At 40.5% G+C, this 26,217-nt stretch overlaps 1 protein-coding gene and 1 pseudogene across 8 annotated transcripts in view; both read left to right on the top strand.

Annotated features, from left to right (window-relative positions):
* Nucleotides 1-26,217, top strand: part of LOC123597854 (BEN domain-containing protein 5) — a 1,446,709-nt gene that overhangs the window by 931,855 nt on the left and 488,637 nt on the right. For all 8 annotated transcript variants that reach the window (XR_006712284.1, XM_045477303.1, XM_045477305.1 and 5 more), the window contains exon 5: nt 1,952-2,168. Coding sequence is in view for 7 of the 8 variants with exons in the window: in XM_045477303.1 (XP_045333259.1) it covers nt 1,952-2,168 (217 nt within the window). In the remaining variant the exon portion in view is untranslated. The remainder of the gene's footprint in view (nt 1-1,951; nt 2,169-26,217) is intronic.
* LOC123597855 lies at nt 11,744-13,256 on the top strand (annotated as a pseudogene).

Genomic DNA, 26,217 nt, shown 5'->3' with positions numbered 1-26,217 from the left:
TCTCTGCATTTCACTTAATGTCTGATGTTCATGGGACCCAGGGCTACAGGCAAACAATAGAAGCTTGCTGTATGTACAGAATTAGTGTCTTGTAACCTCTGCTCTTCCACAGGAAGCCCACAGCCTTAATTTCCACCCTAGCTACTTAGGCAGCTTCAGAAGGACACCAAGGTAGAAGCAAGATTCTGCAACAAACTACTGGCATGTTATAATGCTCTGGGTGCTTTTAACAATTTTCTTCAGGCTGCCCTACCTGGAGCCACCACCATTGTTATTTTCCTCAACCTCATCACCTACACCCTCCTCACACTTTCCTTCACATGCTCCTGGGCCCTATGGCTTTTCAGTTGAATGCCAAGCCCCTACAGATGAGCCTGGCATCCTTTACCCAATGTGCCAGTAGCCCCCAGAAATATACTTGTGTTTTTAGGAGCTTCCAAACTGATTTGAGTGGATAAGACTTACGATGCCATCAATAAAGAAGCAAGAGTTGCTGGGAAATGTGGGAGCTGGACTGGCCCAGAATTGTCAATGGATGATCATGGAAAATGTATAGTTTGGGATGGTTTTTTTAGGATTAATGGGGTTTTTAAGAGACAGTAATAAGAGTCATTCACTGCAGGAAAACTGTGAATAGTTTGGATGTCACACAGCATGATAGGGTACAGTGAGCCTATGATGTGGATGAATGTAAAAAAGTTATGGGAATTATGACTGGAACATTTTGCCTTTTCTCATGTATATGTTTCAGAGTTCCTTATTGGAGAATGAGCATGATGACTTAGCAAAACTGCTTACACAGTATATTTGAAGCAGTATTTCCCAAAGTGCTTCTGTGGAAAATTAGTGTCATGTAATGCTCTGTAGAAAAACAATAGTAATAATTTAAAGAAATGTTGAATATTCTTTCCTCCCCCTTCAATATTTACAGTGCACATTAGCTTATTTTAAAAAAAAGGTCTGAATTAGCCTTACAATACAAAAACCTGGCTTCCCTAGGAAAAGTAGACCTCCCCTATTTATTTTTAGTATAACATCACACTTTTTTTTCTTTTCTTTTTTTTTTTTTTTAGAGAGAGAGAACACGAGCAAGCCAGGAGGTAGAAGAGGGGCAGAGAGAGAGGGTGAGAGAGAGAGAATCCCAAGCAGGCTCCACGCTCAGCACAGATCCTAATGTGGGGCTCAATCCCATGACCCTGGGATCATGACCTGAAGTGAAATCAAGAGTTGGATGCTCAGCTAACTGAGCCACCTAGATGGCCCTTACATCATACTCTTTAGTTGCCCTCAAGGTGCTTTAAGAGTCTGTAACTGTTTAATGTATTTATTTTTAATATTTTATTGACTGCTTCCCCACCAGAATATAGACTGCATGAGGATAAACATGTTGCCTCTCTTATTTACCATTATACATCAAGAATCTGAGTTTCCCTGGGGTGTCTGGGTTACTCAGTTTAGTTAAGCACCCAACTCTTGGTTTTGACTCAGGTCATGATCTCATGATTTGTGAGATCAAGCCCCACATGGGACTCTGTGCTGAGAGTACGGAACTTGCTTGGGATTCTGTCTCTCCCTCTCCCTCTTCCCTACACACATGCATTCTTTCTCTCTCAAAATAAATAAATAAACATTAAAAAAAAAGAATCTAGCTCATTGCCTGGGCATGTAATGAGCGCTCCAAATAATAGTAAACAATGATTAAAACTTGTTCATCTTTGTTTACCTTTGCATTGTCCAAACATTTGATAAAGGGTAGAGCTGGAATTTGAATAAAGTGCTGCCAAATCCTGGACTCCTTTTGACCATAGGTGGTATGGTTGTTGTTCCCAGACACCACCTAGACTTCTTGATGTTACAGTTTTTTTCTCTTGGGCATTTATTCCTGTTTATTACCTTTGAAGCTTGAATGATTATCTGATATGCCCAATTTTTTTTTCTTTGTATCTTTCAGGCAAAGGCTGCCACCTAAAAATGTTTACTACTACCGGTGTCCGGACCATAGGAAGAATTATGTGATGTCCTTTGCATTTTGTTTTGACCGAGAAGAAGATATTTACCAATTTGCTTACTGCTACCCATATACATACACACGCTTTCAGCATTACCTTGACAGCCTGCAAAAGAGAAACATGGATTACTTCTTTCGGGAGCAGCTGGGTCAGAGCGTGGTAAGGCCTAGTCTGAAACAGGCAGCCTTGGGAGAAGTGCTCAGCAATGGGTTTTTATAGAATGCAAATAATAGATATTGATGCTTTGCATATGCTCTGGAACTTCTATGAATGGTTATTTTTATTGTGCCATTCTTTGCCTCTGTGGCTAACAGGAAGTCACAGAATAAGATATGAGGCAAATGCTTGTCCTTCTGAATGAAGCTGATAATGCTAACAAAATACAAAAATTTTAGTGACTCCCAAAAACTCTGAGAAAAAAGAGGGAAGCTTCTACTAGGTGTTACAAAAGGCATGAAAGCATTTTATGAGTGGGAGTCTCTGAGATAAAACATACATTTGTCTTTTAACGAATGCGACTTGCCTGCAGTGCAGGTTAGCAACTGGTGTGCGGTTTGTTGTGCTGCCCACTGTGTTTTGTCTCTGTCATCCCTCAGTTCCCAGCCTTTCCTTACCCTGGGTTTAGTTCCCTGGGTCTGGAGATTTTGGTCTTACATTCTGTATTAGTTTCCTGTTGCTGGAGTAGCAAATTACCACGAACTTGGTGGGTTAAAACAACACAAATTTATTATCCTACCGTTCAATAGAAGTCCAAAACTGGTCTATCTGGCTAAAATTGAGGTATCAGCAGGTCTGCATTCCTTTTGGGGGTTCTAGGAGAGAATTTATTTCCCTGCCCTTTCCAGCTTCTAGAGGCTGTTTGCATTTCTTAGCTTGTAGTTCCCTTCCATCTTCAAAGCCAACAATGGCTGGTTGAGTCTAATGCTGAATCACTCAGACAGTGAATCTCCTGCCTCCTTCTTTTACTTTTAAGGATCCTTGTGATTATGTTGGGCTCACCCAGATAATGCAGGATGATGTCTCCATCTAAAGATATTTAATCACCTCTGTAAAGGCCCCTTTTGTCTTGTAAAGTGACATATTCACAGGTTTCTGGGATTAGGACTTGGACATTTTGGGAAGGGGGTGCATTGTTCTGCCTACCATTGTTCTCTGTGGTCAGTGGTACTTCAGTTACTTGTAATGAATAAACAGGTGATAATTTGCTTTTGTTTCATTCTTTAAGAATTGTGGATTATGCCTCTAAAATAGGCATACTGAGTACTTTAAAGCTCCTACGAGAGGATACTGGTGGAATTAGCAGAAAGTACTATACTGGAGGTTCTGATACATGTTGGTGGAAATATGGATTCTGCCCAGTGACTGTGAGTTCCACCTAGAAGGGAACCCCACTTCTAACTGAAAGTTTTCAAGACTAGACTGTTTAAAAGACATAGAGTCTAGTCCAGGATACCTCTGGGGCATTTCCCTGGGGCTAGAACTCAAAGGCTATGAAGGGAAGGAATGGTTATCAGAACCCAATAGTAGAGTCATGTTGTGGGCCATCTTGAGTGAAACAGTGAGTGACCTTCAGTTAAGGAAAAAGTTAGCCTAAGATGACCCCACAGGGAGGGAGCTGAGAAAACTAAATATGTAGAACTCATTCTCTTACTTCCGTCTGATTTCCTGCTAGGGGTCCCTATTAACCAACCCAACCAGAAGTCAGAGGACAAGAGAGCCCATTGATGTAGTACATACAAGTAAGCCACAGTGGTCAAAGAAAATGATAGAGAAGGGCAAAGAGTGGATGTAGAGAGGCAAATACAAGATATTAAGCACATATAGTTTGATCAGCATTTTATTACTGGGAACAATGAAATTGATATGAGACTGTCAGAGAAATTCTGAGATGAGTGTTTGCCAATCTATGAATTGTGATATGAGTTAAGACAGTGAGAAGTTCATTCAATACTTGTGACTTTTAATTTTAAGGGCGGGATTTGTACATTTCATTCCTGTGTCCACTCCAGCCCCCTCTTAGATTTATGCCAGGCAGAATGTAAGTGCATCCTGAATGGCTATTAAGTAAATTATTTAATGAATGAAAGAATGAGTTAATATATATGTCTAGAGGCAATGTGAAGAACTAAGAGCATTAGAAAGTTGATAGGAGGGGTAACAGGATCAGTTATGCTGCCAACAACTAATATCCAAATCTGTATCTAAAATAACAGCACTTTAAACAAAACAGAAGTTTATTTCTCTTCCATATAAAAGCCTATTGGCAATCCAGAGCTGATATTGTAGTCTGTTCCTTGAAAGCATTAGGGAGTCAGTTTTTTTCAGCTTTTTGTCCTGCCATCCCTGGGGCATTCCCCTCAATCCCATGATCCAGTGTGGATCGAGAATGGAATTCTTACCATCACATCTGTGTTTCAGACAGCAGGATGAAGAAAGTAGGGGGAGACAGGAGAAAATGAAGTTATGTAGCACTTTCTCTTCTATCCCATTTCATACAACTCATATCCACACTTACCTAAAGTAAGGATGAGACATGAAGTCTTTATTCTGGGAGACCATGTTTCCAGCTAAAAATTGGTAGTCCTATAGATGTGTAGGAGAACTGATATTGAAGGGCACCCCGAAGTATCTGCCATAGGAAGCCTGAATTCTGTTTTCAACTCTAATACCAAATTACTCATGTGAAACTTGAATGTTACTTCCTCTTTCTGGGGACAAGTTTTTCATCTATAAAATGAAAAAGATGGACTGGAATAGTGTTTTCAAGTTATTCTTTAAGGAACTCCTCAGGAAAAAAAAATAAGTTGAGAACTTTGTCCTACTTCAGACCTTGCAAGGGGCACTGGGGGATATAAAACAAACCTTGGTATCCTTCAGAAATGTCTCCTATACCTGAGGAAATGGGATATGTTCAAACAGAAATAAAATTTTAAAAATATATAATTAAGGATCTCACTGGTTGTCTAGAGAGTTAATGGTCAAATTAAACATCATGGAGAAGATGAGCTTTAAGCTGACTCTTGAAAGATGGGTAGGATTAGTAAATACAGAGTCGGGGAGGAGGCAGCCCAGAGAGCAAGATTTAGCCAGAGTCATTGCATGGTGGCAGTTGGTTAGAAGTCTGGTTTGATTGGAATAAGGAATCTTCTTACTATAAGATTAGGATAAATAGGAATATTGGGGCCAAACTCTAGAAAGAGTTAATTGTCATACTGTCATTCAGATTTAACACAGATACTGGGTCAGTTACTTTACATATACCATCTTGCTTATTTTTCATAGTAGTTTTATGGAGCGGGCAGAATTATCCCAGCTTGGGGGGTAAATAATATAAGGCTAAAAAGGTTAAGTTACTTAGCTAAAGCCATATGGCTAGTTCATGTCAGGGCCAAGGTTTAAACCCATGACTTCTAACCCCACATCCTGCCATTTTGATGGACTACTGCTGCTTTCTGCATTGGACCAACTGAGAGATACAGTAGATTTTTAGGAAAGAAATTACCTTATCCAAAGCAGCATCTTAAAGAAAGTAAAGTTAGTGAAAGTGCAGGGTGTACCTGTGCTGGCTAAACTAGTTTGGAGAAACTCTATGGGTTGGACCTCAAAGCAGATACCAAAGACTTTAAGGCTTTCTGGCATACTTTTACAGACAGGACAGTTCTTCATTACCAGGGTGTTTGGTATGGCTCATGTCTGAAGACACCACTATAATTAGTTAATCCTTATTCCAATTTGGAGGGAGGATAATTACAAGTTGGAAGGCTAAACATGTCAACATCCAGATCTTAGGGAGAGTAAGCAGGAAGCAAGATTTCGTATTTCTAGTGCTGGAATGATTAATCACCATGTCCATAGCTACCATTGCTAATAATTATGCCATCTGAAATGGTGTCTTATTTTATTATTCTCTAGTGGTGTCTTCTAACCTCACCTTTGAACATGCATCAATGCCACAATCTGACATTTAAGATAAAAATACCATGGGAAAGATCTTATTTTTTCTTGTTATCTTAAGACCTTTATTGAGGTATAATTTATATACCATAAAATACACCCATTGTAAAGGACCGGTTCTATGATTTTTAGTAAATTTATAGAGTTTTACACTATCACTGCAATCTAGTCTTAGAATATTTCCATCATCCCAAAAAGTTCCTTTGTTATTCCTCACTTCCACTCCCAATCCTAGCAACTACTGACCTTCTCTGACACTATAAATTTGCCATTTCTGAACATTTCATATAAATGGAATTATGCATTATGTAGTCTTTTGCTTCTAGCATCTTTCCTTTAGCATTATATTTTTCAGGTTTAGCCATGTTGTACCATGTATCAGCAGTTCATTCATTTTTAGCGCTGAATAGTATTCTATTAAAATGATATATAACATGTTTTGTTTATTCTCTAGTTTATGGACATTTGGAAAGCTTCTATATTGGGGCTATTATGAATAATGATGTTATGAACATTCATGTGCATACTTTTGAGTGGACATGTGATCCACTTTGTTTCAGGTAGATTTCTAAGAATGGAATCATTGGGTCATATAGTAAGTTCATGTTCAAATTAAAAGAAGAAAATCTGTCAAACTGTGTTCCAAGTTAGTAATGCCTTTTTACCTTCCTACCAGCAATGTAGGAGAGAGGGTTATAGTTTCTCCATGTTCTTGCTAACACTTGGAATTATCTATATTTTTAATTATAGTTATTTTAGTTGGTATTTAGCATATCTCATTGTGGTTTTAAATTATATTGCCCTAACAGCTAATTATGTTGATTATCTTATCATGAGCTTATTTGCCATTTGTGTATTTTGTTTAATAAAGTGTCAGTTTCAATATTTTGCCCACTTAAAAATTTTGAGTTATTTGTATTTTTATAATGAGTTTTGAGATTTCTTTATCTATTCTGAATGCAAGTCTTTTGTCCGATACATGCTTTGCAAATATTTCTTTCTAATCTATGCCTTATCTTTTCATTCTCTTAACCATATCTTTTGAAGAACAGAATTAATTTTGAGGCCTAATTTATCAAATTTTTTTCTCTTATGGATCATGCTTTGGATTCTTATCTAAGAACTCTTTGTCCAACTGAAGACCACAAAGATTTTCTCCTATGTTTTATTCTAAAATTTTTATGGTTTTGCTTACATCTCAGTCCGTGATCCATTTTGAATTATTTTTATATGTATGGCATGAGGTAAGCGTTTAAGCTTATATTCTTCTGCATATGGATATCCAATTGTTCTAGCACTGCTTGTTGAAAAGACTAACCTTTATCAGTGAATTATCTTGGTATCTTTCTCTTATGCCTCAGCTCAATTTTTCTTTTTTCTTTCCTATTTATAAGACTGTATTCTCAAAGAGTCAACCCTGTGTCTTTGTAGTTTAGCGGTCAGCTATTATTGGGCTAGGTTTGTGCTTACCCACCCTGAGCACATAAGGCTTCTGTCCTCTGTCAGTGGATCTGTATGCAGATATGGGGAGTACAGGCAAAGTCTGGGCAATTTTCATGTCTTCTCTGGCTTCTCCTTTCCCTTCTGTGTCGTGTTGACCATGAGCATTTGTGCAGCTTCAGGGCTTTTCAGGAGTGTGTGACTGGCTTGAGCCTTCTGGCTTGCACCCAGTCTCAGCCAGGAATATGTTTGTCCCAGCTATGGAACTGCGGGCCCTCCTTACTTGCCAACCTCTGTGGTGAGTGTTTCCACAGAAAATGCTGCTAGGTGTGAGCACTGCCCTCTCTTCCAAATTGATTCCCTTTGACAATCCTCACAGCATGGCCTGCCCTAACAGAACCCTGCTTTCACCAAGCTTGGAGGAAGGTAGAGCAACCACAGCACATCACAGATTCTCCGTCTTATTAACTGAAGTTCAGCGGTTTTTTAAGCATAACATGAGATTGTTGTATGCCTTTGGTCAGTTTCCAAAACACTGAAATGTTTGCGTCAGTTTTGTCCAGCTTTATGTTTGTTTTTCAGAGATAGAGTTTACCAATACACTCCTTCCAACATAGCTAAAAGTAGATTTTAATTGACAGACATTAGTTTTTAAATCATATAACCTTGTACCATCAGACACAGTAAAGAATGGTATTATTTTTATACATAATTGGACTAATTAGATGAACACCTAACTCTGTGTGTGTGTGCGCGTGTTGAAAGGATTAGATGGAGAGAGCCATGCCTGTACTTAACAAAACTTGCCAAAAGGAAGTGTCTAACAAAGAAAGGAATCTGATCCTGTATTATATGGAATAACTAGAAAATCATTTATAGGAGAGTAATTGTCTAGGTTCTGTCACTGGCTAGCTCTGTGACTTTGAGAAAAGCACTCTTCCTCTTTGGGTCTCAGAGAGTCAGACCAGATTTTTCAAGCATCCTTTCCAATTCCAACATAAATTATGGTTCAAACATTTATAATATCCTGATTGTATGTTCTGAGTCACACATCAGTCTGTCATAATGTTGCCTCTTAATCTGCCTTTTATTTTATAATAATGGTAGTTATTGAGTGCATAGCATGTGGTCGGCCCAATGCCATGATCTTCTTATACATTGTGTCACTCAGTCCTCACAATGCTCCTATTATGTGATTTGTACTGTTTTTGAATACCGAACATGTAACCAGCATGGTCTAGGCTCTAGGGATACAGCAGTGAAAAACAGGCAGAAATCCATGCCTTCATGGGGCTCACATTCTAGGAAGAGACAGACAATATTGGATAAATTAAATCAGGAAAGAGGATGAGTTTTGGGGTGAAGGATTCACTTAGAAGAATTTAAGCTCTGAGATATATTAGTATTATCTCCTTCCATTTGCATTTTTAAAAACTAAGGCACAATGAGATGAAGTAATTTGTCTATATCATGCAGTTGGGACATGAAGCCAAGCCTTTTTAGACTCCAAAAAATGGACTCTAAACCAGTTCTGGATAGGGAAATATTCTATTCACCTATATAGTCATTTACTAAGTTCTTGCAAAGCCATTCTTCAATACGACAAATAATCTGATGAGTACCTTCTGCCTGCCAGGCTCTGTATTGGGTGCTGGAGACAGAAAGATGAATACAAAATACACCCTATCCCTCAGAAGTACTCAATGTAGTGGGCAACACAGATGTAAAAACTAATAATGGCAATAATGGTAAGAGACTTGATATAATAGAAGTAGTGGGCAGAGAAGGGGCACAAGGGAGGAAACAAAGTCCTAATGAAGGAGGCATCTTGAGTTGAGAATCGAAATATGGATACACACGGGGCACCTGGGTGGCTCATTTGGTTGAGCTTCCAACTCTTTTTTTTTTTATTTTATTTTTTACATTTATTTTTTGAGAGACATAGAGAGACAGAGCACAAGTTGGGGAGGGGCAGAGAGAGAAGGAGACACAGAATCCGAAGCAGGCTCAAGCCTCTGAGCTGTCAGCACAAAGCCTAACATGGGGCTCGAATTCACAAACTCACAAATCGTGTGATCGTGATCTGAGCCAAAGTTGGATGCCCAACCAACTGAGACACCCAGGCACTCCAAGCTTCCAACTCTTGATTTCAGCTCAGACCATGATCCCAGGTCATGGGATCAAGCTCCACATTGATCCATGCTTAGTGTGGAGCCTGCTTGAGATTCTCTCTCTCTCCCTCTCTCTCTCTCTCTCTCTGCATGCCCCCCTCTCTTAAAAAAATATGGTATGGAAGTTGAGACAATACTAAGTCTTGATAGTTTTATGTGGTTCCAAAAGACAAGAGCACAGGATCAACCTAAGAAGAAAAGAAAGATAGTAATGGGGAAAGGAGGAGAGGTAGGTGGAGGCTGGGCCAAGAGTTCCTTGAATGCCAACCTAAAGAATTTGGACTTTATCTGATGCAGTGAGGAACCATCCAGGAAGGATCATGATCATTGTGACACTTAAGTCTTCCATCTCCAGGCTGCACTCACTGGTGACAGTTGATCTAGAAGTCAGGTTAACTATTGCCTGTCTTTCGGTGGCTTTTTCCCCCATGGACAGAGATATTTGTTAGCCAAAAGTACCTGGAGGAAAATTACTGCCAAGAATGCCAAGGGGCACCTGGGTGGCTCAGTTAGTTAAGCATCTGACTTTGGCTCAGGTCATTATCTCATGGTCCATGGGTTCAAGCCCCATGTTGGCTCTGTGCTGGCAGCTCAGAGCCTGGAGCCTGCTTTGGATTCTATGCCTCTCTCTCTCTCTCTCTCTCTCCCCCACCCTCCACTCCTCTCTCTCTCTCTCTCTCTCTCTCTCTCTCTCTCTCAAAAATAGCAATGAGTATCGTATGTAAGCCAATTTGACAATAAATTATAATAAATAAATAAACATTAAATAAATAAGCAAACATTAAAATTTTTTTAAAAATGAGAATGACATAGAAATGCCTAGAAAAGCTGGTTTCTCTGACTTAACACCTCACACAATTTCTCGAGTTAATAAAGACTGTAGAGGTCACATTCAAATTTAGCAAATGTATTAGGAATCTCCTATGGGCAAGGACCCAAATTGTATAGACCAACATCTTCTCTTAATATTCCTGAAATATGAGTTTTCAGCCTTTGCTCACACATCTCTTGAGGCAGCCTGAGCCCCATTTCAAAGAGAAAAAAGTCCCATCATTCCCAGAAAGATCCATCTCCTTGTAGCCTCTCTCCTTGATTCTAGCTCCACCCTCTGGGTCTACTTTACATTACTTGCTCCTTTAGCCCATGGACAGGCCTGCAAAGACAGCAAGCTAGTGACCACACCCCCATCATGAGTCCTTTCCAGACTAGTCTCTTCCTTTCTCCTCTCCCCCCATTATTCTACATTTCTGCAGATTCCATGGTTTTTAAACTTTGTTCCTTCTTTGTTGTTCTCTGGACATAATCTAGGTTGTTGATTACCTTTATAAAATATCAGAACTGAATATAAAACTTTATAGGCAATATAAGCCTCCTACAGCAGAATAGGACTATTTCCTGTTTTGCTGTGGATGCTAAATCTCTAGAAATGTAACCAGAGTTTATGTTAGCTTCTTTTAGCAGTGAAGCCTCCCTGTAGTTGATTTTTGTTGTTGTTCATGAATAAGCCTATTTTAATTCCTCTGATATGTTTTAAATAAATCTTTTACCCTATCACCCAGCAATAGCACTGCTAGGAATTTACCCAAGGAATACAGGAGTACTGATGCATAGGGGCACTTGTACCCCAATGTTTATAGCAGCACTCTCAACAATAGCCAAATTATGGAAAGAGCCTAAATGTCCATCAACTGATGAATGGATAAAGAAATTGTGGTTTATATACACAATGGAGTACTACGTGGCAATGAGAAAGAATGAAATATGGCCCTTTGTAGCAACATGGATGGAACTGGAGAGTGTTATGCTAAGTGAAATAAGCCATACAGAGAAAGACAGATACCATATGGTTTCACTCTTATGTGGATCCTGAGAAACTTAACAGAAACCCATGGGGGAGGGGAAGGAAAAAAAAAAGAGGTTAGAGTGGAAGAGAGCCAAAGCATAAGAGACTCTTAAAAACTGAAAACAAACTGAGGGTTGATGGGGGGTGGGAGGGAGGGGAGGGTGGGTGATGGGTATTGAGGAGGGCACCTTTTGGGATGAGCACTGGGTGTTGTATGGAAACCAATTTGACAATAAACTTCATATATTGAAAAAAATAAATCTTTTATTTTTAAATAATTTTAGATTTATAAAAAAAAAAAAAAGTTGACTGTCCATAGGTCCATCATGGCTGACACAGCAAGTAAAGTGCTCCTGTGCTCCTGGACTCACCATTATGTCCCAGCCACTCATGTACGTGAAAGTGCTCATCCAGGCGGGATACCAGCCTCTTCCTCCAAGAATAAGATGAAATATTTTGGGGCGACAAGTATGTCAGCTTCCTGGCCTGTTTTGTTATCCTAGTTCATTGTGAGCTTCGATAGGAAGCATGGGTTTTTCATAGACTTAACTCCAAGACTGTTTTCAGGAGTCCTTGGAACTGTGGTCCATGGTAAAGTTTTACAGCATGACCAGAAGTGTGAAAAGGTTGATGAGTTAGGACCTGAAAATGTACAGAAAGAAGTTACATCCTCCTTTAACCAAGTTATCAAGGAGACAACTCGAGAGATGATGGCTCATTCTGCTGCTACCCTTATCACATATCCCTTCCATGTATCATTCAGAGATCTATTGTACAAGTCATTGTTCTGTGGACTTTGTGACTCCACAGTAACCATCTATCAGGAAGAGGGCATTCTAGAACTTTTTGTTGGTCTTATCTCTCACCTCCTATGTGACATAATTTCTTTGTGGCTCTGAAACTCACTGGCCTTCCTCGACCATGCCTATGCACTGGACAGTGGGGTTTCCACCATGAATGAAATGAAGTTATTTCCAAGCTGCCACAGGATTTTTTGCCAGTATGTTGACCTATCCCCTTGTGCTTTTCTCCAATCTTATGACTGTTAACAATTGTGGGCTTGAGGTGGATCCCCTCCTCACTCCCCAACATATGTTTATTGGATAGATTGCTGGTGCATGCTATAAAAAGAGGGAAATATAAGTTGAGGAAATAGCTTATTTTTCCAGAAGGTCCCCTTTGGGAAGACTTATTGTTGTGACCTGAGAAAGTTAATTTGAAGATGTAGGGAGGGAACAGTGACATCTTGACTGTAGTCCAAGATGCACAGAATTATGGGAGAGAATGTTGATTTCTATACAGTATGGCACGCTTTTTAAATAATCATTTATTCTTAAGGAAATGGGGGAAAAGTTAGATAATATCGAGAGATCCCACATACCCTTCACCCAGTTTCCTCTGTTAAAATCATATGCAACCATGAAACATTTGTCAAAACAAATAAATTAACACTGATACTTTACTATGAACTAAACTATAGAACTATATTCAGATCTCATCAGTTTTTCCACCAATGTTCTTTTTCTGTCACAGGATCCAATCCAGGATACATTAGCCTATAGTAGATTTTACAAGTATAGTGACCCTTTATACTTGTCCTACCATTGGTTTTAGCCCTTTATTCTAGCTTGCTGTGATTATTTTGATTCTTGGATTCTCTTATCTGTAATATTAGTGTCTTCACTCAGAATTTTTAAAGTATATACTTTTTAAGTATTAATTTAAGTCAAGTATACAAGTGTTTAGCAGGATGAGCCCTGAGACCGAGGACAGAGATCCATGCATATTATCAGAGGCTTCTCTGGAATACCTAGATTGGCATTTTTTATATCAATTTGATATCAGTCCCTGAGTTTGACTATGCTGCTAACTCCAGTAGCATAAGTCATCTAAACGAACAAGAATTTACCTGCCTCCAAGTCAACTCAATTAAATTCAATTTAGTTTAGGAGCAGGGCAGGCAAATATGAGGAGATTAGAAGAATTTAAAATATGGAGCCTGGCAGCTTCTACAATAGTCCTTACGTGGACTTGTGAGGAAAAGCTAGAATCTCAGAAACCTGCTAGAGGGAACTAATCACCCTGTGGACAGAAAAGCCCAAGGACAGAAGACAGTACCGCATAAAAGAAGCTAGAGAGAGGCAGCACTGTTCTTATCAGCATGGTGACTACAAAATAATGTAGCTCCCTTCCATTCTGTTCCTTCCCCTTTGTTCTTTCTTCCCCTTTGAAGTAAAACATCATGGAGTTGCAGCTGGCAACATGACCAAACAAATGTATGAAAAATAATTACATCTTTTTGGCTGGGTTTTAAATTGAGTAATTGTTGGAAGTTAGTAATCTCAATTATCATTCCCTTACCCACCTCTCAGGAGAGTTCTATGGACCCCCATCTGCACCAAACCTTGTCCTGATCAGACACTCTAAATTAAACAAGCTTAGTAGTTTTGGCTCCCTTCCAGCAGGCCACTTCACAAGCACCACTCTCTTGGCATAGTTTTTGCTATTCCCTTCAAAAAGAGTCTCCAATTAATTGGAGGCAGATATATCCTCCCAGCATCTGGTGAGGGACTTTCCAACTGACCTGACTGCTGCAGGTGGCTCATCCATTCCAAGCCTCAGCCCTGGGTGAATGAGGGCCTGGAGAGGAGGTGCTGGGAATTATGACCCTTGCTTCTCCACTGCTAGAACAAGGAGACACATGTCTGATTTATTCATGCTGCAAAGATTGACCCAGACTACTCTACACCTGCCCCAAATACGGGTTTCCTAGTTCAATGATTGTATCACCATCACTTCAGTTGCCCATGCCAGGAAACTGTCCTGTTTAACTCTTTTTTATTCTACTCCTTGCATAGTATCTGTCACCAAGTATGATCAAAGCTATAACTCAGTATTTTTAGAATCTATCTCTTTCTTATCTCTGCTGCCAGTGCCTTAGTTCAAACTATCAGCATCTCTCAGGGAATTACAACAACTTCTTAAGCCAGGGGGTACAAGATGTGAGGTAAACAGGCTTCCAGGCTCTCTCTCAACTCTGCTCACCTAGCTATGTCAGTGTTACAGTGGCTTCCAGAAAGTCCCAGCCTTCCTCCTAACTTTATGCTCCCCTCACTGCCTCACTGGTCCTGTGGTCCCTACCTGACCAAAAGACAGTAGACTCTTCACTGAACACTACTTAGCTAGGTTGGCAGATGGCATCCTTTGTGCTAATAGATTGCTATTTCTAGGCCATTCTTTCCCTTCTCTTTTATAAAAAGACATGTTTTAAGCCTATATAACCCACTGCCATTCTTTATTGCTGTCATCTGCTGACTTCTTGGACAGTTCCCTCAGTCATGGAGAGCTTTGGTCCATACTTGTCTTTTCCACTACCCTGCTACCACCATATTGAATAATTTCAGTATCCATGAAAATGACCCACTGAACACCCCGGCCTCTCAGCAGTTTAAGATAAAATAACAAATTCTTAACTTAATCTGTAAGATCCTGCATAATCTAGCCTCTGCCTGCTTTTTCAGCCTGTCTCATTTCCCTGTCATTTTGCTCTCTGCTATACCCACATTGGCCTCCCTATAGTTCTTTCTGTCAGCCATGGATTTTTTCCACTAACTTGTATACACACTGGCCCATCTACCTGGAATGTTCTTTCTCAATGGCCCTTTGCCTTGCTACTTCCTATTCTGCTTTCAGGATCCAATTTGAACACCACTCCTTCCTGGAATGCTTCCCTAACATACTATTCCCCAGACTAGTTTGAGATCCTCTGCTACATGAGTCTATAATATACTGTTTCCTCTTTAAAACACTTGTCACTCTTTTGATTACTCATTCTTCATCTAGTTTCCTCTGTTCATATGTTTAGGGAATATTTTTGTATTTAGGGTACGTATAGGACTGGAGGCAGGTGAAGAAGCATGCTATTACAGCGAAAATTCTTTCTTGGTATCTTTTGGTGTGGTCATACTTTGTCACTTCCTCTGAAGCCACATTTTCACTTTGTTAAATCAGAAGGTATATAACATTAGGATACAAGATCATTTATTTTATGTGACTCACAGAATTTCAAAGCCAAGAAGAACCTTAGGTTCTTCTAGTTCTAGGGTTTAAACCCATGTTACCTGTATCCTTAATTAGGGATCTAGGCTCTCAGCAGTACTTGAGATGCTACTGAGGAGCAAGGAGAAAGAGGGACTTCTATGAAATCAGGGCTCAGGCCTCTCTCATCCTCCCTGCCACATACACCATGCATGCCGGGCCCTCTTCACTGGCCTTCCTCATAGACTTAGTTTGAAAAAAGGATTCAGCTGTTAACAGTGTTTGCAAACTTTTTATTTCTTTTTTCTCCTCTCTTTCTGCAGCTGGAAACACTGGGGCCCGGAGAGGGGAGGTTACTTTCCTGAGTCACCCAGTGAGTTAGTTGAACAGCACTAGCTGGAAGCCCAGTTTCTGACACCTAGATTGTCCACTGAAGTTCACTGCCTCTCACTCCCAGATCTGTCTGCAAAGGTTGCTTTTTTGTCTAGTCTTTCTGCAAATATTAACTAAGTACTTACAAGGCAGTGAGAATAAAATTAGATGCCTAAGTCAATAGGGTGAGCTACGTAGTTTAGAACCCTGACCATGCCACTCATTAACTGTGTAACCTTAGGTCAATTACTTAACCTCTCTTTTCTCACAGATTAGTGCCCCCTCTTCAATATATATATCCAGAGAAACCTCCTAGTCGGTTGTAATTTAAGTATGAAGATCATCAGGCCTAGAGCCATATTAGGATTTTTATTTTGGCTCTGCCACTTATATTTTTGACATTTCAAATAACCTCTTTAAGCCTCATCTAAAAATTAGGCACTGTGATTTAGCTTTAGGTTATTGTAATGACAAGATGCTTCTAGTAGATATTAGATAAAAGATGTGAAAATACCTTCTGAATTGTTTGTAAATATTTGGATAGAATGCATTTGCAGTACTGATTTCCCTTAACAGACCCTAAGCTCCCTAAAGTATACAATTTGTCACTTAAAAAAATGAGAATAGGGGTTCCTGGGTGGCTCAGCTGGTTAAGCATCTGACTCTTGATTTCAGCTCAGGTCATGATCTCTCAGTTTGTGAGTTCAAGCCCCATGTCAGGCTCTGTGCTGACAGTGCAGAGCCTGCTTGGGATTCTCTCTCTCTCTTTCTCTCTCTGCCCCTCCCCTGCTATCTCTCTCTTTCTCCCTCTCTCTCTCAAAATAAATAAACTTAATTTTTAAAAAAATGAGAACAACTAACATTTAGAGTACTTACTCCATGCCACATACTATTCTATCTACTTCATTATCATTTAATCACCTTTAACAATCTTAGGAAGCAGATACTACTATTATCCCAATTTTGCAGATGAGGAAACTGAGGAATATAGACGTTAAGTAACTTTTTCAATAGTATACTACTCATAAGTGGTAATATCTGTTTAGAAGAAACCAAGGTATAGGTTATTGGTGGGGTGTAGGAAAGGAACTACAGGAACATGGAAAAGGCTCCTAAGCCATGTTGGTGAATCAGAAAGAACTGTATAGGTGAGTAATATTTGAGCTCCTTTCACCCATTAAGACCCCCCAAGATAGGACTTAATAGTCCTCAAATATTACCTCACATATACAAAAAGGAAAAAGGGGTGGAAGGAGGAATAAAACTCATCTATCAACTAGTTCTAACATTATCTCATGGCCATTCCTAAAAAGGAGAAGTATCACAAAGATAGTGGTTGGAAAGGGAGAAAGGCAGGCATGGGGGCTGACTTTTTCAAGGTTCTTGGGAAAAGAAAATAGAATCACTTGCAAATCATTATTATCCATTTTCTAACAAAATGTCCTGCTACAGGAAGACTTGATAAATGAACTGGATGTTTTCCTAGAATCCTATTATTAGCATTCAAGGAGACTGTTTCAGTGTTAAAAAACAAAACAAAACAAAACAAAAAACACAAAAAACCATATCACTGGCTAGAACTTTTGACCTTGTATATATTTGGCTTAAACAAGGTCTCAAAAAAGGTAGAATTTTAAAGCAATTTACAATATGATTTTAGCCTCAGAACTGACTTAGACTGTGCAATCTTACCTTCAAGTTCACTTGGTGTCATTTTTAGTGACTGTGCTAACCAGCAATGGCTTGGGAATAATATGATGGGACATGTTCACAAGCCACGGGAGGGATAAAGCACAGGGCCTGGAAAGGAGAGGGTTATTTATAAGTCACCCCACACCATGGCAGTTGGAACTGGAAAATACAGGGGGGATTTGACTGGTGGCCCCTGGCTAGAGCCTATGATGCTTTCCAGAGTAAGCTGTTGAACTTCCCAGAGAATCTTTTAGCCAGCAACATTGCTAAGGTTGCAGCAAACTCTCAGGGCTCTGCTAGTCTCTGTAGAATTGTTACCAGACATGAGGGAGGGAGGGACAAAGTAGGTCAGGTGCTCCCTGTGTTTCACCATTCTCCCAGAGAGGCTGCTGCCGCCATTTCTTTTCCTCTAATACTGCTGACCTCTGGTTGCTCCTTTTCTTGCTTCCTTATTCTGTTTTTCATTGGGAAAAAAAATTCTTTAAATGTGGATTTATCTTTAAAAGCTAACACTAAATTTCTTAGAAGAAAACATAGGAGTGGGGCACCTGGGTGGTTCAGTCAGTTAAGCATCCAACTCTTGATTTCAGCTCAGTTAACAATCTCACAGTTGTGAGATTGAGCCCCGCATTGGACTCCATGCTGGGCACGGAGCCTGCTTAAGATTCTCTCTCTCCCTCTCTCTATGTCCCTATCCCCCATGCACACTCTCTCTCAGTCTCTCTCTCTGTAAAAGAAGAAGAAGAAGAAGAAGGAGGAGGAGAAGAAGGAGGAGGAGGAGGAGGAGGAGGAGGAGGAGGAGGAGGGGGGGTGGAGGAGGAGGAGGAGGAGGAGAAAACATAGGAGTGTATCTTTGTGATTTTGAGTTAGGCAATGGTTCCTTTGATATGACACCAAAAGCACCAGCAGCAAAAGACAAATTGGACTTTGTCAAAATTAAAAACTTTTATACTGCAAATGATACCATCAAGAAAACGGAAAGACAAGCTACAGAATGGTAGAAAATATTTTCAAATCATGTATCTGAAAATAAACTTGTATCAAGAACATAGAAAGAGCACCTACAACTCAGTAAAATGACAAAAAAAAAATTCCACAATTTAGGAATGGGCACTGGATCTAAATAAACATTTCTCCAAAGAAGATATACAAGTGGCCAATATGCACATAAAAGGATACTCAATATAAAAAAAAATGATACTCATTTTTTGATGATGATCAGTAACCATCAGGGAAATGCAAATGAAAACCACAGTGAGGTATCACATCCCAACCTCTGGATAATAAAAGAAGGACAATAGCAAGGGTTGAAGAGAGACGCCGGGGTGGGTCTGTTGGTTGAGTGTCCAACTCTTGCTTTTAGCTCAGGTCATGATCTCACAGTGAGATCAAACCCTGCATTGGGGCTCCATGCTGCTTGGAATTCTCTCTCCCTCTCTCTCTCTGCCCCTTCCCTACTTGCACATAAGTGCTCGCTCTCTCTCAAAATAAATAAACTTAAAAAAGAAAAAAAATAGCAAGTGTTGGGGAGGATATCGAGAAACTGAAACCCTTATGCATTGCTGGTGGGAATATACAATGGCGTAGCTGCTCTGGAAAACATTTGGCAGTTCCTCAAAATGTTAAGCATAGAATTACCCTAAGGCCCAGCATTTCCACTCCCAGGTAAACATTCAAGTTCACACGAATTCCATAAAAAGTAAAGTACTGATGCCTGCTATGGCATGGATTGTATTCTTCTTGTGGCTGTGTAGTTGCTGGGTTCACAGTAAGTTCTTAAGAAATTTTTGTTGAATACGTATATTAGCTCATATATCTCTTAAAAGGAAAAACTGGAAAATATTCAAATTCCTTGTTTGCCTTCCTAAAGAGATATCTTTCCAAAAAGGGAGCATAAAAAATCCCATCATGTTTTTTCTCTACTGGATTAATTTACTAAATGTTGTACTCCCTTTTCCTAAATTATTTAACTTCATCCTCCAATATCATTTGATTTCTCTGGCTTATTTACCATAGTTTGGCATTAAAAGACAATTATTTCCTGAGAAGAGAATAGAGGTGTTCTTTCTCCAAATTGTATTTCATAGGAAAGGCAGCTTCCAGGATATTACCTACATTAATGTGGCTAATAATAAGATATTAATATGCACTGCGGCTACTTGAATCAGCCTCCTCTTTTCCATTCAATAATATTCATACATATTTAAAAGTTTCCTAACTTTGTGTAACTAGGTCAGCAGAATATTACCCAGTCTTGATATTGTTTGTCTGAGCTGCCATTTTACAGGAGTTGGGGGGCGGGGGGCAGGGGAGAGACAGATAGCTGGGAGTTTCCATCTCTTTCTCCTGTTCATGATGCCTGTACTATAAGCAGCTGAAGTCATGAAAGTTTAGACCTAAAAAGACCTTGAAAGATTTGTCTTCTAACACCTGCCTTGTCCAGCTAAGGAAGCTGAGGTCTAGGAAGTGAAGAAATCCATAGTCTCTAGGAGTATGACATAGGTTTCCTGATTGGGAATTTCATGTTCTTTGTGTTTCATCAAAGAGGAACCCTGTCAGTCATGTTATTTACTATTTTCTCCCCATACACCATGTGTCATGCTCTGTTTTTATCTCATGTAATCATTTCATCTTCAGGACTAACAATAGGTTGATGTTATTATTACCTTACCTATGAAAAAACCAGGGCTCAGGTTAACTTACTCGCCTGAGCTCACATAGCTAGTAAGTGGTAGCACCAGGATTTGTACCCAGGTCTGTCTGACTTCAAAATGTATGCTCTTATTCTGCATAGATCCTTTTGCTGAACACTCTTACTGTGAGGACCTAATAGGATCATGGAAGTGCTCACATGGCAGTGAAGAGGGCTTTATCCTCAAGTCTCTGGGGTTATTTCTCAGGACAAAGTTGCCCCTTAGGACTCTATTTTGCCTCTTTCATGGCTTGCCTCATGGCCCAGCCAGCCTCCATCTCCTCCGTGATTATGTTCCTACCCTGTTCTCCTGGGCTTCCTGCCTTTAGCCTACTTGGGGATGCTGATTCAGTCCTTCAAGCTTCTCCACATCTTTGCCCCACAAAAAAAAGCCATATGTCCTTTTCTATTTCAAGGTTTTCTATTACACCTGTAGGCACAGAGTTGGGGAAGAAGGTAGCAGATGAAGGTACAAGCAAAGATGAAACAGCTCTCCAGATTTCTTTGGTGGTTTTTCTTTGGTGTTAGTTTTTGCTTTAGGCTCTTCTTCCTCCGCACTTATCTCTGAGTGGGTGAAGCTCATCTGGCTGCCCTTCCTTCAGGACCATCCTTCCTCAGGTCTAGGAAGGCCTCCTCCTCCAGGAAACTTCCTCTGCAGTCTGTGAGCCTAAATGTGTTCAAGAAGAATGACAGATGTGTTTCCATCTCTGAGATCTTCCTCAATACTGGGGCCTCCCATATAATTGGGACTCTGCCCTGTCCAGCCTTGCTCTACCCAGGAACAATCCTTTCTGGATATTTCCCCTCAGAACTCTTGAGGTCCAACCTGCACAGATGATCACATGTCAAGGGTGCCACAGAGATGTCCTGGGTTGGAGAGTGTAGCTAAGGTTCCATGAAGTCACTTATAGGCTTGATGGTGGGTAATTTTGTGTAAATGTATCTATATTTGCTTTGAAGTCCAGAAGTGCTATGCCTATGTGAGGACATTATTATCAATGGTATTAATGATGGTGATGGTGATAACAATAGTCACAGTAGTAACAATAAGTATGCTATTCTCTCAAATGGAAAAGAAAATGTAGAGGTTTTGGAGTCAGATCAGTGTGTGTATTTCAGCTTCACCACTAATTCATTATCAAATTAAGCAAATTATTTCACATTACTCTGCCCATTTCTTCATCTGAACATTGGGAATAATAACCCTTAGTTGTCAAGGTATTTGTCAGGAGTAGTGTAAACCAAAGCTAACATTTATTGAGCACTTTTATGTGCCATGTGCAGTGCAACCTAAGGTCTTGGTATGTAAATATCTTGTATAACCCTCACAATACCTTTTGAGACCTGTTACTCTGTCCATTTTACAGATTAGGAAACTGAAGTACAGAGAGATTAATTAACTTGCTTAAAATCACACAACTAGTAAGTGGTAAAGTAAGGACTTGGCATCTAAACCTAAGCAATTTGTCTCAAAAGCCTGTTATTTAAAGATGAGGTTTATAAAGCAGTTTCCATATTGCCTGGCACGGATTCGTTTCTCAATTGGTAACTGTAATTTAACGGTATATTGCATTTCTAAAGAAGTACACAAATGCAAAGTGTTTGTTTTTATTATCTTTAAGACCTTGTCTCTTTCTCAACACTTAGTAAAGAATGCCTAAAAAGCTATGTCTACAGGAGAAGGGAGTGAGATTTGGTGTGTACCTGGTTACTTTGATCAAGGTAGACAACCACATTTGACAATGTTGGCTCTAGTTGGTTCATTTTTAGGAGGCCTAAATTATTCACTTGGAATGTCTACACTAATTACATTGACCAGAGAGAAAAATGTCAGCACAGCTTCCCACTTGTGCTGACTGTGGGTCAGGCTGGTCTCACAGGACAAGTAGCTTTCCTTGCAGTGGGACTTCCTCACACAAATGTAGCAGGGTAGTGGGGGTAAGAAGGAGGACATGTTATTGTCTCCAAGGTATGTGCTATTCTGAAACACCTAGAAGTCACTTCAGGACAGAATTTGCCCTCATGTGGCATATAAACTACTCTTTCATCCAAGAGCAGAGCTTTTCTACAATATCCAGGGAGTGGCTATCCAGAATCTATAGGCACCCCTTAAGGCATGTGGAGTTCACTACCTCCAATAGCAGCCTGTTCCAACCTGGGACAGCTCATATTTTTTTATTCTCCTGCCATGGAGCCAGTGAACCAGTCATTGGTAGTTTTGAAGGAACACAGTGAAGAGGCCTAGGAGACACACAGAGAGACTAGAATGGAAGGAAGAGTCTAGGGCTTTGTTTTGTTTTCTTTATGGTTGTGGTGGGATTGTCAATGTAGGATTTTAAGCAAGAAAGTGACAGGTCAGACTTACGTAAAATTAAGTGCACTTGGGCTGCTGTGTAGAGGATGGATTAGAAGGCAGAGAGCATTATTAGGGAGTTTTATAACAAGTAAGACAAAAGTAAAAAAGATGAAGAGAAGCTGATATATCCCAGAACTATCTAGGAGTTAAAATCACAGAACCTGTGACTAAATTGAACGTTATAGGTGAGGGAGAGAGAGGAAGCAAGCACTACACCTAGGTTTCTGGCTTCTTTGAGCTGGTGAATTGTAGAGCCACCGCAATGGGGAAGAAGGGGATCCTGAGGAACGTATTAAGTTCAGCCAGGAAACTCAGTAGCCAGGTGTTTGGCAAACTCGTGGGTATTTCTAAAGGGGTTCAGTCATGTCAGGAAGAACTTCTAAGCAAGTAGCTGGTATCTGAAGTTAAGTGGATGATGACCCATTGCTTGTGCTCTCCTCAGTCCATCACCACTATCTTGATCCTAGAAGCATGCTCCAGTCTCCTGGAGAAGAGAGGATAAGAGTCTGAGGTGGGGCTTGCCAGGTTTAGGTGGAAACTGACCTTGCATTCCAAGAAAGGCATGTGGCCAGCTCTGACTCCATTGGTGTGTAGGGATCTGGGGCACACCTCAGGTGTGTGTTCTAGCCTATAGCAGCAAGATCCCACATGGAGGAAAAGTTAAAGCTGTTTCTGTATCCCTTGCCTTGTCAGGGCTGGTCCAGAAACTGAGCACGGCTAATCTTCCAGGTGGAGAGTGCAGTCATTGCCTGCAGAATCAGAGTTGCAGCTGAGTCAGGCAGGAGCTAATAGATTTGCTTCTTCCTACTGTCCTACCTGGTAACTTCATCCTAGGTTTTCTACTTACCTGGTTTGCTCCTCAGCTTGCCATGTGGGAAAAAAACAAAGTACATGATATTGGCGGAGGAGAGTGAAAGAATGAGTAAAGCTTCCTCTACACTGTCTTCTCAGAATCCTCAGTTCCTCAATCCTTACTTTTGGGAGACCCTTAAACATCTGTGGCCTGTGGTGACTAAAAACATTATTTGTGGTTTCCCCAGGACAATTTCTGTTTGCTGTCCCACTTCTTCTCTAGAAGTTGCTGTGTATCTATCTGGTCCATCCATTTGTTCTTTAAATTTATTCACTCCATATGATATTAAGCACCTATCATGCCAGTCACTATACTCAGAGGTAGTAGTTGTGAGCAAAATAGATATGGTCTCCGCCCTCCTGGAGTCTAAAGTTTAGTTGTATGGTAGATGGCCAGAGTGGATGACTGGATGCAGGAGAGATCCATTAGGGTTTTTCTGGAGGCAGATAAAGGTAGGTTAAAGATGGGTAGGGACTTCACATCCCATGAAAGACTGATGTAAGCCAGGGGCTCTAAGTGATTTTCCTGCATTATTCCACTTAAACTCCCAATGCTCCATGACGTAATGTTATCCTGTGTTAAAAATAGGAAACTGAGGTTCCGAGAAATACTAATTTCTAATACTACATAGCTGCTGACCACTGATATAACTCAGGCTTGTCCAAGGCCAAGTGATGTTCCCACTGTGTCATACCACTCTTCTAAAAGTCATCCAAGAAACTCAAAGTTATAAGCTCTGGGCTGACTGGATCTACTATGACCCTAAACGGAGGTTTTGCAGCCTGAGGTTCAAGGGTGGGTTTAAAGGGATGCTTGAATTCTGCCAACGCTAGATGCTAAATGTGATATTTTCATGTACATGTGTGCATTTTTCTGGAAGAGGGTTTGTAATTTCCACCAGATTTCCAAAGGTGGCTATGACCTGGTACAGATCAAGAACCACAACTTTACACTCCATTCTAGGCTTCTTTCTCTTTCTCTTACGTCCAGCTGCATGTGGCTATTTGTTGTTGACTAGCCAGTGTCATATATCGGAAAGACCTTGGAACTGTCACACGGGAGTTCTTGACACCAGCCCCAGATATGCCACTAACTTGCAGTATGGCCTTCTGCAAGTGTCTTCTTTGCACTGAGCCTCACCTGCCAGGACTCTGTGAGCCACGTGTGGGTTTGAGGACAGTGTTTCCCAGCTGGACTACAAAGCACGTTGCAGGCATCAGACACTTGGCAGAGTGACCGGCGCTGAGACTGGTGGTAGCAGCTGGGGAGGCAGATCCCTGCTGCCAGGGCTTACTGAGGGTCCTGCTTGCCCAATCCCTATAAAACATGAATAATTCTATCAGATCCCAAATCCTTAGGTGGGCAGCCTTCGAGGTCACCTCCTCCAACCTTTCAGCCAATAGGAGTCAGAAGATAGGCCCCTTGGTGCTGAGTCCATCACCTGTGTCTTTAATGTGAATATGGCCCCCGCTGGAATGTGCTTTCTCCCTCTTGCAATGTCAAAATGCCTGAGCTCTCAAGTGACTGAATCAGTACTAAATATTTAATGCACGAAGTCAGCCTTCCCAGGGCCTTTGATCTGAAACTTCTTAAAAACATCTTAAAAGCCCTTCAGAAACTGGTTAGTATTTCATTACAGTCACTTAAAATAGATTTATTTTATCAAAACATCCTGTCAGAAACCCTGAAGACAGGATGACTAACCCCCAGCGATTCTGACAGGACTGCCTGCCTCCCCACGTTAGGCACCCAGAGTCTCTGGACAACCCCGCCCTCATGCTGAGGGGTGCAGCTGTCACTAGCATCCCCTGATGGCTCCAGAACTGTGAGCAGAGGAGGTGGCAAGGCTTGTCAGAAGCCTTGGGAGGCTACATCAATAACATCTCCGTGAAGAGAATGAACATTTATTGAGAGCCTGCCACAAGCCAGGCCCTTACCTGGGGTTTTTGCTTGTTGAATCTATGCAATCTTCACAACAGTCCTGTGAGGTCTTTCTATTCTACCAATTAGGAAACGGAGGTTCAGAGGCATATGTGACTTGCTCAAGGTCATAGAGTAAAGTCAAGATAGCAAGTCAGGTCTAGCTCAAAAGCCTATGCTTTGTTTTGTTTTGTTTTGTTTTTCCACTGAGATTGGACCTTTCACTGTGAACTCTCAGTTGTTTCTTTCTTTATAAAAAAAAGATAAATGAAAATAGCATCTGATAAAATTATGTAACTACTACATGGTAACACAGAAAACGATAAGGAAAAAATTAAAAATCACCTGAAATCCTACCATCTGATAACTATTCATAATGATCTCTTGAATGTTGATTGTATTTATTAATTGCTGTTTTGCCACAGTCTGATAGTTTCTTTATTAGCTACTCAATTTAACTTTCTTAATCTACTGCCATTACCTCAGCTTTAGATAGGGGAAAGATTGGGGACTGGGGGATCTGTGCTGCAATCCTTTCTTTCATTGCCAACCTGAAGGGATGAATGAAATCAATTCCCATAAAATCCCCAAATAGTGAAGGGCTAAAGCAGGCGACAGAGTGGGGCTAAAGGTTCTGTCCTTCCCTAGCCAATGGCTAATTGGATGACCTGAGGAAAGCACTTTGGTGAAAGAAATGTTTCCTGCCCTCCTAGTTCTCACACTCCTGTTAAGATCAATGACATAATGAGGGGGAAGTTTTTTGTAAACTGGAGAGTACTGTGCTATGGAAGGGAAATAGAAGAAACAGAACGACTGTCTCCACACCACTGGGTACAGTGACCATGCCTATCTCACTGTTTGTCAACTCTACGTAATT

The sequence above is a fragment of the Leopardus geoffroyi genome, chromosome C1, assembly GCF_018350155.1.
Source record: "Leopardus geoffroyi isolate Oge1 chromosome C1, O.geoffroyi_Oge1_pat1.0, whole genome shotgun sequence".
Classification (NCBI taxonomy): domain Eukaryota; kingdom Metazoa; phylum Chordata; class Mammalia; order Carnivora; family Felidae; genus Leopardus; species Leopardus geoffroyi.
The sequence above is the reverse complement of the archived record's forward strand: the minus strand, read 5'-3'. Positions and strand labels throughout refer to the sequence as shown.